Source organism: Melopsittacus undulatus, chromosome 1 (genome assembly GCF_012275295.1).
Source record: "Melopsittacus undulatus isolate bMelUnd1 chromosome 1, bMelUnd1.mat.Z, whole genome shotgun sequence".
In the NCBI taxonomy this organism is placed as follows: Eukaryota; Metazoa; Chordata; class Aves; order Psittaciformes; family Psittaculidae; genus Melopsittacus; species Melopsittacus undulatus.
Window position 1 is genome coordinate 43,084,410 of NC_047527.1, and position 15,932 is coordinate 43,100,341.

The window sequence follows — 15,932 nt, forward strand, 5'->3', positions numbered from 1 at the left end:
GTAGGAATTGGAGCTAGAATATACCTCTATGCTTGTCCAAAGTAAAGTTGCTTTCAGATTACGGACTATTAAATTACTTGTAAAAGATTCAGTTGTAGGGCATAATATAAAGCAGCATCACATAAATAGCATGTAAAGCACTGAATAGAACCATGCTGTAAATTCTTTATGTGACAACTTCCATTCTCTCCCTTTCTTTTCAGAGCTATTCCAGTATAGATACTTTGTTATACCAAAGTCGGATGACCAAACTGCAGTCTGTACAAGCTTTGACAGAAATACAGGATTTCATCAATTTTATGACCAGGAGAAGTAAACATTTGTTTAATTTTCCCCCATCCCCTTAATCAACTTTCCTTTCACTGTTAAATAATCATGGTTTCCTGAAATTTGAATGACTGTTGCCACACCTGGATTACCAAACTCCTGTTTGAAGGAGCATAAGTCTGGAATTACTTCCTATTGTCTTATTGACAGTAAGAACAGCTGCAGTTCTGCAGGCTTGAAGATACTTCTATGTCCTATTGCAAAGTTTTGTTAGCCAAGCTATTGTGATAAGAGCTAAGTATCTCATTTAAAGTATAAGTAATAGTTTTAAACAGAGATTTTTTTGTTGGTTTTGCTTTTGTAGCAAATAGTAGTTAGCAGAGATAAAAGATGGGTGTGGTATGTATTTTATAGCTCCTGAGGTAGGCATGAAATACAAATCTATGAGCGTAATTACATATTAAATTCAGTTTACATTTCCACTGTCTTCCAACATACTCCCGTATGGAAAGGTACCTACACAGTGGTAATTCCCAGCAACAATTTGCACTGATGTCCTTATTGAATCTTGGGTGCTTCAGCAATAAACAAAAGGTATATGATTGCCAAGTAGTGTATTAAATGCAAGTGGGTTCTTTTATTGCAGTTTTCTGATTTGAATGTTAGACTATGTTTGGTTTAGTCCTTCTTCGTGCTGTTTGTATTTAGATGCATTTAAAGTATTCTTGATTGATTTCTAGGTAACTTAGCTTCACAGGCTTCCCTTAAGAGACTTCTCAGAATTTGGACAAGCAGATATCCAGATGCTAAAATGGATCCTATGAACATCTGGGATGATATCATTACAAATCGGTAAAATTACATTCTTGGGTTAGCTTTAGTTCTGTCTGCCTGTTTTGTTCTGAAAGATGCTTTTTGTAATGCTGCTGCTGTTAATCTAATGTATGACTTTTTTTAACCATTGTAGTAGCTTTATCAGTGTATCTGGTTTTTCTATGACTAACTTGTGGTGAGAAGCAAAAGGAGGTTGGGAAGTGGCCAAAGAATAAATCATATTTTGATAGGAAAACATAACTGTTAGTTTAGGGTTTTTCTTCTATCGGTGTAGCATCAGTGCACATGCACTGTGCAAGTTAGCCCACTTCAGCAGCTCTTGAAAACACCCACTTGTAATTGAGTACATTAGCCACAGTTAGCTCAATGAAAAACCACCTAAAAAGGGCAGTGTGTTATGAATAAAGATACTAACCTATTTTGTAGGCAGTTCCAAAGCTAGGGAGTGTACAAAATAAGCCCAGCCCTGTCACTATCAGTGCTTCACATGTTTATAGGAAAGTTAATGACCAGTGCTGTAATTGGAGATGTCTGCTGTGTGACTGTTGCTAGAAAGAACAAAGGTTCTCCAGAGAGTAGCTCCTAAGAAGCTGGAATGCTTTTTTGAATGTGAAGTTTTCTGTCCTCCCCATGGTATCTGTCATCATCCAAATCCATTCCTAAAGTGCAATCTAGATTCTTTCTCCTTTCCTGGGGGACAACTTCTTCAACAGCTTTGCTGATACCCAGCATGCTCTGTAATTTATTTTACTATCTCTTAGTATCAGGGAAGCATGACTACACAAGAACTTACTGCAGTTAAATATTAGGCAAAATACATAGTACTGCTTTCTCCTTTTCGAAGTCTCAAAACATTTATGAGTTAAAGGGTTATCAGTGTCTTAAACGCTTACATGCTTTTAGAAAACCTTTATCTCATCTTAAATTGGTGCCAAATGATGTTCCAGACCCCACTCCAGACTTCAGTTAAATTAAATAACAGTCTACGTAATGAAAATGGTATTAGATTAAATAGGACTAATTGTAGAATGAAAAAGATTTAGTATTGGTTCATGGCAATTCCCTTTCAAAAGTTGAGTATAGTTGCTGGTCTTTTCTGCAACACAAATGTCAATGTTTACATGTGTTGGTGTGATACACATTTGAATTGCAGGTTGACATAAAATACAGCCTGCCACACTATGTAATTGAGACACCTGTTTGCGCTTCTGTCAAGTTATGGCTTGGTGAACCAAGAGGTTGTAGCTATGATTTTAAAAGAACAACCTAAGAAAAAAATCCACTCTATTATGGACATTTTCTAATACTTAATCATGCCAATTCAAGATCTTAAAATGCTCTTGGGATCAACCTGGCTCTGTTACAACTTTCCAGACTCCGAGGGCTATGTTTAGCCTTTGCCACAGGTGATTGCTATAGCTTCCTGCTTTTTCTTAGCTTTATTTACTGTCAGGTAGATCAGTTCTTTAGAATGTTTATTCCCTTGGATGTATACCAGGGTGATTTGTACTCCTGTTGTCATTGTGCAGGTGTTTCTTTCTTGACAAACTGCAGGAGAAACTTCTCTGTGATCAGGCCAATGACAGTATGGAGGTGGATGAAGAATATGGTGCTGGGGAGCAGATGGAAGTGGATCAACAGGGTGAAGACATTTACTCAATGATTAAGAGCTGCAAATTTAACATGAAAATGAAGATGATAGAAAGTGCCAGGAAACAGGTGATTGTACTGTCTGGAAGCTTCCCATTTTTTTGAGAAAATATGTAGAAACTGTAGCTGGGAAAGCCTCTTAGGTGGTGTTGGGCACCTTTTTGCCAGGGCAGACCTTGTCTCTCTTTGACCCTGCTGCCCGGGGCATTTTGAAAACTCAAGAAAGTCAGTTTCACAGTGAATGAAAAGAAATGGATAAATGTTAGTTACAAACTTGGCAATAATTTGTCATTACTGGAAATGTCCCTGAAGAGCCCTTTGATCCACAGATGGTTTCTGACACTCTAAAGGCCAGGTAAATAAAGTATTTTAAAAGCTTCAGTCTTAATGAAAGGGATGTTTGCAACCAAACATTACACTTGTCATTTACAAATAATCTTTTCTGTACAAGAAAACAAATTCACATTGAATCAATAGAATTTAGTTAGCAATGATGAAGAATTTTATGGTAGTATTTTTTATAGGGTTTAACACATACCTAAGGAACTCAAGCTGAGTGACTTAGGTTTGGATTTGGCTGTTAAAATGACTGAAACATAGCTGCCTTTGATGGTGGGCCTTTGGTGTTTCAAGCTTGAGACAAGATGGATAATACTGAAGTCTATGTGAGGTGTCTGTGCCAATGGCAGGAGGGGTGGAACTAGATGATCTTAAGGTCCTTTCCAACCCTAACTATTCTATGATTCTGTGAAGTCAAGGTTTCCCTCATCTGAGATGCTGCAGAAATCTGCAGTCATTGACAAGAGTTTATTTTAAGCACTGTAATAAGCAAATATAATGTTACTGCTGTGTTGACTATACACTCTTAAAGGAGTAAATGAAAAATAAGATTTCCTTTAATGTTACTTACATGAAACTTTTCATCAAAACACAAAGTGATTTGCTTAATGGTATTATAAACCAACTTACATTCCCAGTATGTGTTTGTACTGCAGAACAGTTAATGCCTGTTTAGTCATGCAGATAGAATTATTTTAATTTCCTCAGTTTGTCCCTCTGTTCTTCTCAAATTGCTCCATTAGCACTCATCTGATTTTGAATGAGACTCAGCAAGCAGTGGACCTCTCTTCATCTTACAGCTTTGCTTGTCTCACCTAAATCTTCTCATCCTTAATTTTGTTGCAGAAAGGTTTTACTTCCTCTTCAGGTACATTATGTGCAAATTTTGTCTTAATCTGAATACAGAACAGCTTCTCGGTTGCCAAGAAGCTTCTGAAAGACCTACGCAAAGAAGCCAAAACAAGGGAAGACTGGCTGGTGAGGTGGAATTACGCCTTTTGCCGCTTTACACATAGTTGCAGCCGGAACCAGAGTTGTCCTGAACGCCTGCTCTCAGTGTTAAAAACCATCTCCCTGCTTGGTAACAACGTTCTCTTTGCTTCACATTGTTTATTATGCAAAGCTCCTTTGTTGTCAGATTACCAGCTTTGGTTTTGAATTCCAACAGAAGATACCAAATCAGACTATCTTTGCAAGAACATAATGGCCTTCCGAAACCAGTATCTTCTTCTGGGTACTACGTACCATGTCATGGCAGATGCTCTTAGTCAGGACCCAAGATGCCTGGAGCAAATTGAGGAAGAAAAGGTGGAAAAAATATCAACCCTGTCAGGGGAAAGCCTTGAGAGTCCTGAAAAGGTAAATGAAAGGGAAAAAGCTTTTTAGGTATTTGAGTATTAAAATCACTACTTCAGTAGGTACTGATAGATATGGATAGATACACACTGCTATTAGCAGTGGTTTATCCAGGAACATCAGCTAGGGAAGGGGGAGGGGGGATAAGCTGTAACTGCTACAATGTCGGAGAATGGTAATCTTGTTGGCAATATGGGAGCATACATACTTGATTTATGAACATTCAGTAGTAAAGGATCTTGTCGAGTCCTTCGTTGCATCAGCTGCATTAGAAACATATGATCAGTATGACAATGTTTGCAGTAGGAAAGACACATCAGATTTTAAATAGCTTGATGCATGCTTTCTTATTTTTTAACACAAATTCTAAGTATAACTGTTAATACAGATGTTGTAGATATAATGTCTTAATAGGAAAAAAATCATTTGCTATTATGTTTTCTGCTAACTGTTTGCAAAACCTCTAGTTACTTTTTTTGCAGTTATACAAATTTCACATAGCATGTCCAAAGTCTAATGTAAGTTAAAAGTGTGTTTTATATTTTCCCATTGGAAAGTCTGGAAATCACTGCTTAATGTAATGTTCTTTTTTTTTCCATTGTATCAGCTGCTCAAAACATTTAATACGGTTAAAGCTTTACCCACTCAAGGTTTGCAAGCAAGCTCTGGTTTCAGAAAGAATGGGTGAATGCTACTTGCTAACATGTCTCTTTTCTTTCCCTCTTATGGTTTAATTTCAGGTATTGGCAGGCCTGAACAGAAAGGCTTTTCAGTGTTTCAGCAGTGCTGCAAGGAAGTCTGAAGAGGAGGTGCAGTCCCACTCCATGGAACATGTAGATGTGACAGGAGTTATTGATGCTTATATGACCTTGGTCGGTTTCTGTGACCAGCATCTGCGTAAGGAAGAAGAAAACTCATTTGGTGAGTCAGGATTTCTCCTAAGCATGTGAGGTGTATTTATCGGTGATACGTGACTTTTAGTGGTAGCCAGGAGATGTCCCTGAGACACACATCTTGAATTTGAATGGAACAGTTTGTCCTCCAGTTCATCAGTATTTAGATTTCTTTCCCCCCCCCCCCAACACTATTAGTGATAGCTTTGGTACTAGTGAATCACTCATAGTCTCCCTCTCACTTGTAAGAAATATATCATATCCAGCAGATGCTTCCCTTATTCCTTCCCAGACCACAGCAGTGCTGTATTTAAAGCCAGCAAGATACCAGGAGTGATGCAGCTTTCTGATAAAGATAATCCTTACAGTTCCTAAGTACATGTGTTGCAGATGTGTGCAGTTTAAACATATGGGAAAGAGAACAAAGTAAAAATACAAAATACACCGAAAAGAAAATTCTGAATTGTAAAGATGAATGTTCCAGATGATCAAAGGCATGGAACAAGTGATGGTGTTTCTGATAATTCTTGTTTAATGTCTCTTGGCAGAAATTAATGCTGCAGATCTACAGCTATTCCCAGCTATTGTGGTGGACAAAATGATAAAAGCTTTAAAACTGAACTCCAGAGAAGCCAGGCTGAGATTTCCTAGACTGCTGCAAATAATTGAAAGATATCCAGCAGAGACATTGGGTCTAGTGACACGAGAGGTTAGTTGCTTCCATTTTTCTGGCAGCAAATATTGCTACAAATCAGATTTAAAAGGTGGGGGTGGAGGTTGGATGGATAGAGAGGTTAGACTGGTAAGTTTTGCTTCAGGTAAATCAGATAAATTTTATCCCATCCTTGTTCCTTGTCTTTTCTCTAACTTGCTGAGTCTAATTCATACAGACAGGAACTTTTTTCTTACAAGTTTAACTTTTTGTCATTATTCTGTTACCAAATGTTGTTTTGAGAACTGCTGGAGAAAGACTGTGTTGTGGGTTTGTTGGCTTTTTTTCCTTCAGAACAACCTAAGTGGGCTGATAAAGGTGGTTGAAACGTAATCTTATTTCTGTAGGCTGTTTCCTGTATGCAGGAAGGCAGCAGCTTTTCCAGACTTATTTTCCACATCTCCGACCTCTCACTTCAGAAGTCACTACAGCTTCTTCCTTCTTTGTATTTCCCACTTCCTCCCTTCTGCTGCCCATCCCTGCCTTGCCATTCAACTGCAGGATAGTGTGAGCCATGCTTACCTTCCCTGCTGTCATAGGACAGATAAGCTGAGATGTCTGTGACTCATGCCTGTATCTGCCTTAGCCTGCCTGCCTTTTCAAGCCTGTGTCATTGTGCTGGTGATCACAGAGTGCCAGGCACTGTCAGAGGAAGAACTCAAGACAGAAACATGGCTTAGTTATCCCCAGAAACTGAGGAAATAGCAAAAATGGCTGAGGTGTGCATGGTGTGGCCACAGTGAAACTCTGCTGGTTCAAACAGAACCTGACATCTGACCCAGTTGACAGATCTCACTCCAAAAAGGAGTTCAGCAGGCAGTTCTTTATCCTCTCCTCCATCTTTCTGTGAGATAAATACTGACAATCTGATTTTAAACTCTATTAGAAAGGTAGGAAGGGGTAAGACAGGAGGAAAGGATTTGTGAGTCTGGCCTCTGGCTATCACAAGAAAATATATTGTAATTGTCCTTTCAAAAGTGATACAGTTTTTGAAGGGGAGCAAGCATGAAATATACTGGGAGGTGTACTTTACTGAAATTAGTATCTGTCAGCAAACCGAAACCTTTTTAAAGTTGAAGGAAGGACAAAACTGTGGTAGAAGTTCCAGTGTTCCCCCGCCTGCTTTTTTTTACTCAAACCAAGACTTCAACCCAGTGATGTTTGAACTATCCCTTCAGATTTTTGAGTTGTTTGTATATAGTGATCAAAAATTGCTATATTGCACCCAGACAGAAAAGCAACAAGTTTGAGTGTAAAGCCTCATCTTGAAGAACAAGCTGCAAATCTTTATAATGGAAAACCTATTAAGCAGCAGCAGCAGTGGGCGATGATAATGGTAGTAGTAGTAGTAACAATGAAATCTCTGCTTCACTAGGGGCTGGTTTGTGCAGCTTAGTTGACATTCTCTGTTTCCTTTTCATGTGTTTCTGTCTGACGGGCTGGGCCACAGAGCAGTTTTGTTTGCTTGCTACGTTTCGTATTTTCCAGGAGGATCACAGTTAAAAGCAGTATCTTTTGTTTTTGCAGCTTTCTTCAGTTCCCTGTTGGCAGTTTATTGGTTGGATTAGCCAGATGATGGCACTACTTGACAAGGATGAAGCAGTAGCTGTGCAGCACACTGTTGAAGAGATTGCAGATACCTATCCCCAGGCAATCATCTACCCTTTCATGATCAGCAGTGAAAGTTACTGTTTCAAAGATACTGCAACTGGTTGTAAGAACAAGGAATTTGTGGAAAGGTGAATTTACAAACAGAGGAGCTCTTTTGTATGTTTTTTATTCAGGAGTGAAGAGATTGATTTATTTTTCCTAAACAAACTTTTCTCTAGGGTGGGCATGAGGAACATTAAAGCATAGTCCCATGCACACTGTGTTTTCATTTAAAGGCCCAGGGAAAAACAATACATAAATCTTAATATTAGACATACTTAGGCTGGTGGCCTTCATACATGCTGAAGTACCAAGTATGTATAGTCCACAGGCTGTGGGAAGTTTTTCCAAGATAAAACAAAAAGACCACAAAGAAGCAACCCCTTTCTCCTTGTAATTCTGTGGTGGTCAAAGTTTCTTCTTTTTTCTCCTGCTCTGCTGAGGTAGAAGGGAAATCTGGTCATGATTAGGCTCTTTCTGTAGCAGACTTTACAGCAGCATGAGTCAGTATCCATCAGAGGTGAAGATTAAGCTTGCTTAGACATTTACGATCTTTCTAATATGAAAAGAAAGCAGAAATGTTTAAATAAGGTAGATACTGCTACCAGACTTAAGAGAGGGCCAGTGAAATGGATACATGTTCTCTTGACTGACAGCTCTTTTGTGTTCTTCTCTGCTTATTCGGTGTGTAACATGCACCTTCCTCTACAAGCCCTCCCTTGCCCATTTTGCCATGCGATAAAACCCAGGTTAATCCCCAGGCAAAAGTTAATTTTTACCACACAGTGCTGTAGAACCGCTAATACAATTTTAGTGGTCTTTCTGCCCCCCCTTTTTTTTTAATCTCTCACGCATTTGCTGAATTTCTTTGCTTCAGGTAAGAAGATAAAGTCTTGTGCTTCGCAAAGTATCATCCTTAAATAACTGTTGTGGCAGGATGTACAGTCTGGTTAATGCCTCTTTATGTTGCAAGGACACTTTCCACTTCACCAGCAAGCTCCAGTTTTCATAGTGGAGCACTTAATTAAGAAATTAGGAGCTGCATGGTAAGGACAGTCAATATATTAACAATCATGCAGTCCCAGAGAGAATTCTTAGGGAGTCCTGGTTGCCTATCCCTCAATTATTTTACCAGATTCTTGAATATGGCAGACAATCTGGATCATTGCTTATCTGCATGCTAAGTTGTGATGGTATCTCTGCTGCATTGTGATGCGCTTTTTTCTTTTAAAGAATCAGGAATAAATTGGACAGAGGAGGAATAGTTCAAGATTTTGTTCACTCCCTGGAACAGCTCTCTAATCCCATAATGATTTTTAAGGTAAAATGTATTTGGCTTTTTCCCCCTCGTTCCCTTCACCTTCATTACCATTTGGCAGGGTGCTGTCAGCAGCTTTCACTGGTGTAGTCTCCCTCCCTTGTGCCAGCTGGCTATTTTGTGCTAGCCCTTTTCAGCTTTTGCCTTCCAGGGTGAAGGGAAGTATTTTCATAGCCTTTTGATTTCTCTTCTGATTATCAAGACACATTAATTAGCTATTTGTAAATAAGGAAATACAAATACAATCTGAGCAGGTTACCAAAGAGCGAGGGTCAGCAAACTTTTTTCTCAGTACTCATCTTTCTGTTTGCAGGATTGGGTTGAGGATGTCAAAAACGAGTTGGTAAAAGCTCAGAGAAATAAAAATAAGCTTAAGGAAATGTACGAAGGAATGTACAAGAGTTTGGGAAATTTAGATGCTCCTGGCCTTGGATTGCTGAGGAAAAGGTTTATTCAGGTATGTGTGATTACTGAGTCATGTTGGCATCATGTGCTTTTCTAGAAGGCACCTGAAAGTCAAAAGAGGAAGCCAGATTACAGCTTTTACAAGTGCTGCAGCACTTGATGAGACAAGAGATCACGTTGTTAGTACTGGACTGGGATTTCTTTGCTAGAAGCTAAGGACTGCCCTTCAGGACTAAATGTTCCCTCTTAACACAGCTTCTGCCTTCCCCTTCCTGAACACTGCTAGGTTCTTAGGGCTAGGCCTCTCTGACCATCCAGAAACATGCACAGGAATCTGGCCCTGGGTTTTTGTTTTCCCTGCTGCCAAGGATATATGAGTATCTTAGGGTGTTTTGCTATATTATGCTACTCAATTTTGCTACTTATACTAAGTTATTTCGGGTAAGTTATTCAGAAGAGTTACAACTCTGAAGAATTACTGAAAGGACTTTTCAAAACTGAGGTGTAAAATTGTGAAAGTCAGTGTAGACAAATATGGAAAGCAGCCCTAGTTTGGTATATAAATCCTTTGGGTTTGAGCTGACTATTGCAACTCATGAACAAAATCTCGATTTTGTGATAGGTCTGTGAACATTCAAGAGCAGTCAAGAAAGAAAAGTGTCTGTTAGTCATCATTAAGAACACAGAACAAAACATGGATTTATACATTGACATAGCAGTGTTCTCTGGTTCTTTTGAGCACTGTAGTCCTTGTCCACAGTTCTCAATATAGATACAGTGAAACTGGATGAGGTTCAGAGTTGCAAGAATAATAAGAGATACCTCTGCACAAGAAGCCACTTTAGCATTCCTCCATTTGGAAAAGACACAATAAGGCCAGGTACAGCTCTTAACATCGGTAGTGCCAAGCATAACGTAAATATTCTATGGAAGTGGAAGTGTTTCCTCATTCAGTACACACGTGTGAACTCCTGCTGCAGGGTATTATGGATGCTTTCATGGATTTGAATAGCAAGTAGAAAATAGCATGAGGCTCAGGCAAATGCTTCGGGAGTTTTTACATAGAAATGCACACTTTTGGGTCCAGAAGTCTTTGAGCTGCAAATTGCTGGAGGCCAGGAGAGTGATAATCCTGTAGAATCAGGGCTGTATGCTTATATAGTATGTGCATAGGCCATGACCAGGGCTAGGTGGATCCAAGTCTCTCCCATATGGCCATTCTTATGTCACATTAGCATTAGATAAACTTACCAAGTATGACTAGGGATTCTTTTTCCATGAGCAGGGAAGGTGGAGGATGAGAGTAAGGTGGAGTTGAAAGGAGGTGAGGTGATAGAGCAGCAGAAAAGGCAATTAGGAGTTTAGGGGCATACTAGCTCCTTGAATATGTTGCTGCAAGATAAGCTGGGTCTCTGATGATAATGACTTTACACTTATGAGCATGGGAATAGGAATTGGCAGGATGTGGCACTGTTGGGTGGGGGCAGAAGGAAGGGACCAGCTGTAGGGTGAGCCATATAGCAAGAACCTGGCAAGCATGAGAACAAAGGCAGTCTATGTTTGGTATTAATGCAGTTCCTTTCTATAAATGAACCTCAGGCTTTTGCAAAGGACTTTGACCATCATTTTGGGAAAGGTGGCTCAGTACTGTTGGATATGAAGATTAGTGACTTTGATGAAATTACAACATCTCTCCTCACAAAAATGAACAAAAACCATAAAGAACCTGGAAACCTGAAAGAATGTTCACCGTGGATGAGTGAATTCAAAGCTGAGTTCTTGAGGAATGAGCTAGAAGTTCCTGGTAAGTTCCTCTTCAATGTCAGTGGTGAACTGTCCTTTACAAGAAAGTTGCTGCTCTTGAACTCTACTCCTTATGTTGGTCGTATTGTCCTTCCTGGCCTTACGCAGAGGAAGATTTCACATGAAATAAATGTTCATTCATCGTCTCTTAATTCTGTTCTTCAGCTGTAGTCCTGATTTTTATAATTATTTCTAAAAATGTATTTCTAGTCTAAGTAGTTTTTAAAGGCCTGACTCCAGGAAATCTGATATATAAATCTAATGTATGTTTAAATCTGTTTCAGAAAGGATATGTCCTTTGAAACCATTAACCATGCAATTCTGGCAGTTTAACAAGGAAAGAATATTAGATTAAATCGTACTATGTATATGATGTAATTTTATGCATTTTAAATATTTTCTTCATAGCTATATATCCTACCAATTTGACAAAATACTTGAAAGTGTGTTCTGTTCTTAAACACACTTAAAAAATAAATCTATGTAACCTTTTTTCTTTTACTTTTTTCCACTACCACTTCAGGTCAGTATGATGGAAAAGGGAAGCCAATGCCAGAGTACCATGCAAAAATCTCTGGATTTGATGAACGGGTATGATTTTGAGTTAGAATCCTTTATGGTATAAATTTGTGTTCATATTCCATGTGAAGAATTTGACAGTAGCAAGGCTGCTGTGTGTATGCATCTTGCAGCACATAAGGGAAGGTCTGAAAGTGAGCATTTGTTTTTCTAGTAATAGCTGAGCAACTTGATTATGCCATCCAAGAATGACGTATATGCTTAATCTCAGTGATGATCCTGTAAGGCTGAGTCTCCTGTCACAAATATTTTGCTTTTTCCTGTCTTTTTCCAAGATAAGTGTAATGGAATCCTTGAGGAAGCCAAAACGCATAACAATCCGAGGTAGTGATGAGCAGGAGTATCCTTTTCTTGTCAAAGGTGGTGAAGACCTGCGACAAGACCAACGTATTGAGCAGCTGTTTGATGTAATGAACATTATCCTTTCCCAAGATGCTACATGTAGCCAAAGGAATATGCAATTAAAAACTTACCAGGTCATCCCCATGACAACAAGGTAGGCATTTTTTTTGAAGGGACAGAAGTCCTTGTGTTAACATCTGTTACTTTTGGGATGTTGGAAAGTGAGATTTCTGTGTGCCAGATTCTGGTTCTGGTGTTTTGTGTCTTGGCTTTTTTATTGTTATTTATTTTCCTTTTAAACAACACTGAAGTTGCTTTGTCTGGAAACTTTCAGAGTATATTTGAATGTCAACCTTCTTTTAGCAGGCACTAGAATGTGTTGCTTCCTATTTGCGGTGTTCCTCTGAAGTTCAACTCTGAGCTACTTGTTCACATCTCTGAATATTTTTTTCCAGACTGGGGCTCATCAAGTGGCTGGAAAATACTTGTACTTTGAAAGAATTTCTTAAGAATAGCATGTCTGAAGAGGAAAGCATCATCTATAACAGGTGATACTTGTTTAACTGTCTTCTCTCTTAGAGTCCACTACTAATGGGCTTTTGATACTGACATTCTTGTGGCAGCATTTTATTTTTTAATAAGAATGAAATAAAAGCACTTGTAAGCGAGGAGGCAGTTTGTACTTCCTGACCCAAATTAGTAATTAGCAACTGTTTGTTTAATGAGTACCATTGTACCTGGAATATCCTCCACCCAGGTTGTTTAAACAAGAGGCTTATAATTATAATTGCTTGTGACGTCACTATCATCACAATTTCCTTATCAGCACATTGATTTTACAAGCAAAGGATTTTGATCTCTTGATTTGATCAGGCAGGAAATGGACGTAGGTCAGTGAGGTGGGGAGCGGAGCAGAGGGAAGAAGAGCAGAGACGGAGCTATTCAGGTCCTGGGTTCAGCAGTGAGTCAGTGACAGAGGAAATTGTCAGCAGATGCACAAAACACACCTGTAAAAGAGCAGTCTGACTATAAAAATGCTGGGTTTGGATAAGTTAGCTTTCTCTTGATTGTAATTGGAGCACTAATATTTGTAAGATTGATTTAATTCTATCATTTCAGTCTCTTTCTATGCTGGAATTTAGACATGTAGTTTTATTTACCATTGTTATTCTTGGTGCATATTTTCTGTTTGAATTTGTCAGAGTGTTGCTGTCACCATTTATTTTTACAAGTCCTCTTGTTTATGGGGCCGGTTGGAGTAGCCTCCAGCGTGGAGGTTCAACTACAGAGAGTCTTTATTTCTATAATTACTGAATTTGTGAGCAGTTCAGGAGCTGTTACAGTTCGTGCATTACCACAGTCTGCTTCACTTTTGTGAAGAGAGCTGTATTATGTTAGTCTCAATTCATTGACTCGGAAAGTGGAGGGCTCCTCACAGGGAACCACCTCATGAAGGGAGAAAATTTCTAGTATACTAAATGTAGAAGATGAGCATCTTTCTAAAAACAGTTGATTATTTATCCCCCTCCAAAATAGCTTTCTTTTATTGTTGTATATAGGCTTTAAATACTTACCCATATGTTCTTCAACCAAGTCAATCAAGACACTTTATCTTGAGCTATGGTTGAATGATAGCACTCACAAAGGCAAATTCTGATTAAATCCTTGCTAGCAATATTTTTGTTGGAGTGGGGAGCATACTTTCCTGAAGTTTTGATATCCTTTTCTTCATCCCAAATTGAGGGTCTGTGCAGTCTATAAATAAATACTTCTTACATGGAAAGGATCTCTATATCTTAGAACATGCTTTGGAAGAGAAAAGGCAGGTGCTCTGCTAAGTTGCTTTCTCTCTGGAAAAGAAGTTTAATGTCTAGTATATTTAGTTAAGGTGGGGAAAAAAAGATCAAATTCTTCAACAAGCCCCCCATTCCTTCCCTGTTGTACACACTAAGGAGCTAATGGACTGCCTTCCTGCATTCCCATGGACAAACAATAGCATTTGTTGCATACCTACTACTGTGGTGAGCTGTGTAATGCCTCTCAAATGGATGCAAGACTGTTGAAAATATCTTTCCCTCCCTGGAGAAATTATTCTGGATCTTTCTTGTCAACACAGTATCTAATTTTTCACAGTACCTATTGAAAAGTTACCACTTTTGAGGATTCTAATCTTCTGACAAACATGACTGAAGTGCATTCAAAGCTAGGGGGAATGAGAGGGATGGATCAGAATATGTACTGATTGCATAAACTTCATTTCCAGAGCAAGGCTGAGATTGATGTAGGCTGCAGATATCTCTCTTCCTGTGCATTAAAATCTCATGGGTCATAGCAGCACACAGCCTGCAGGTGTTCAAGTACAGAGTGGTAAGGTAATACAGGGTAATCATCAGCTTTTCTTTTTTGTCCCTAGCAAAAAGGGACCTCATGCTACCTATTCTGAGTGGCTGTCCAAGATGGGTGGGAAAGCGCAAGGCATCTCTCGATACCAGGTTATGTACAGGTAAGTGTTGAGAACTCCATGTAAAATACAGAAACTAGAGTGTGCACACATAAAGTTATAGAAACACTGGGAAAAAATATGATCTGCGTTATGATTTGCAGGCTAGATCTGATTTTTGCTCATTTTATTCCTTTGTCTTACTGGAGATGCGCTGTAGGAGGAGTTCAGTACTGTCAAAATCCCCCCAGAGCATGGGAATGCTTCCAGAAGCTTTTTCACTTCTTTAAAAAAGTGTCTAGTTGAAGAGTATCTGCTTCTTTATTTAGTAGGTGTCTTGTTCCTCCCTGATTATGCAGTTAGGTAGGCTGCCTCAGAGCCAGAGCACCTGCTGAAGCTGGACAGAGAAAATCACTGTGATTCACTGAGAATTTAAGAACATTTGATGGTTCGGGTCCCAACTTGAGCATCCTCTCGTAGGAATTTCCATACCTGCCTAGACCTAGTGCTGAAGAGGGGGGAAAAGTGGAGTTTGCAGTGGAGCATGATGAGCTTTCTAAAGGAAAACTTTGACTCCTTTAAATTAGTGCATCTGCATTAATACTTGTATTTAGATCCAGAATGAGCTTTGGAATTCCCAATCAACCCCAGTCATCTCATGCTGGCCTCCATTGCAGAGCTGTACCCTAGTACACACTTTGGCTGCTGCTTTAAAATGCAATTCTCTATGTTCACAGAATGGAGAACCTGTAAGGTTCATCTTGGACACTAGGTTGGTAAAGGGTGGGTTTTGTGGAATGTATTTTATTGCTTCTTTAACTTGTCCAAAGCTATAAAAGATTACAAGAGTTGCAAAGGTAGAAAGACTATTCAGACATTCATATTCTGGCCTAGTTCTTCTTAAATCCAGCTGTGCCGAGGTACTCCAGGAGTCAGTATTTCATGAAGAAACTGGTGTATAGGATCTTGACTCTTTGGTCCATACTAATATTAGACAGTTCAGTGGTACTGCCCAGTGAAGCTGTGTCTGCCCCATATATGGCAGTGTTCAAGGACAGGCTGGATGGGGTTTTGAACAACCCGGTCTAGTGAAAGGTGTCCCTGCCATAGCAAGGGGGATAGAACTAAATGATCTTGAGTTTCCCTTCTGACCCAAACCTTTCTATGATTCTATGTACACATCTGAACTTCTAACACCCAGTGGGCTGTTATTTCAATAGCTAACATTATTCCTCCTTTAATTTGCAGAAACGCTAACCGTACAGAAACAGTTAAGTCTTTCAGAAGCAGGGAAAGCAGTGTTCCAGAAGACCTGCTGCGGTAAGTGCACTGTTAATGACTGCA

The 15,932-nt window shown here is 39.2% G+C and overlaps 1 protein-coding gene across 1 annotated transcript in view; it reads left to right on the plus strand.

The window, feature by feature from the left end:
• Positions 1–15,932, plus strand: part of PRKDC (protein kinase, DNA-activated, catalytic subunit) — a 78,755-nt gene that overhangs the window by 59,880 nt on the left and 2,943 nt on the right. Inside the window, exons 67-82 of the mRNA XM_034062706.1 lie at positions 204–312; positions 1,008–1,119; positions 2,631–2,820; positions 3,997–4,171; positions 4,259–4,449; positions 5,187–5,367; positions 5,888–6,048; positions 7,579–7,790; positions 8,935–9,022; positions 9,333–9,476; positions 11,024–11,228; positions 11,751–11,818; positions 12,082–12,302; positions 12,604–12,696; positions 14,562–14,651; positions 15,837–15,908. Of these exons, the coding sequence (XP_033918597.1) occupies positions 204–312; positions 1,008–1,119; positions 2,631–2,820; positions 3,997–4,171; positions 4,259–4,449; positions 5,187–5,367; positions 5,888–6,048; positions 7,579–7,790; positions 8,935–9,022; positions 9,333–9,476; positions 11,024–11,228; positions 11,751–11,818; positions 12,082–12,302; positions 12,604–12,696; positions 14,562–14,651; positions 15,837–15,908 (2,312 nt within the window). The remainder of the gene's footprint in view (positions 1–203; positions 313–1,007; positions 1,120–2,630; positions 2,821–3,996; positions 4,172–4,258; positions 4,450–5,186; positions 5,368–5,887; positions 6,049–7,578; positions 7,791–8,934; positions 9,023–9,332; positions 9,477–11,023; positions 11,229–11,750; positions 11,819–12,081; positions 12,303–12,603; positions 12,697–14,561; positions 14,652–15,836; positions 15,909–15,932) is intronic.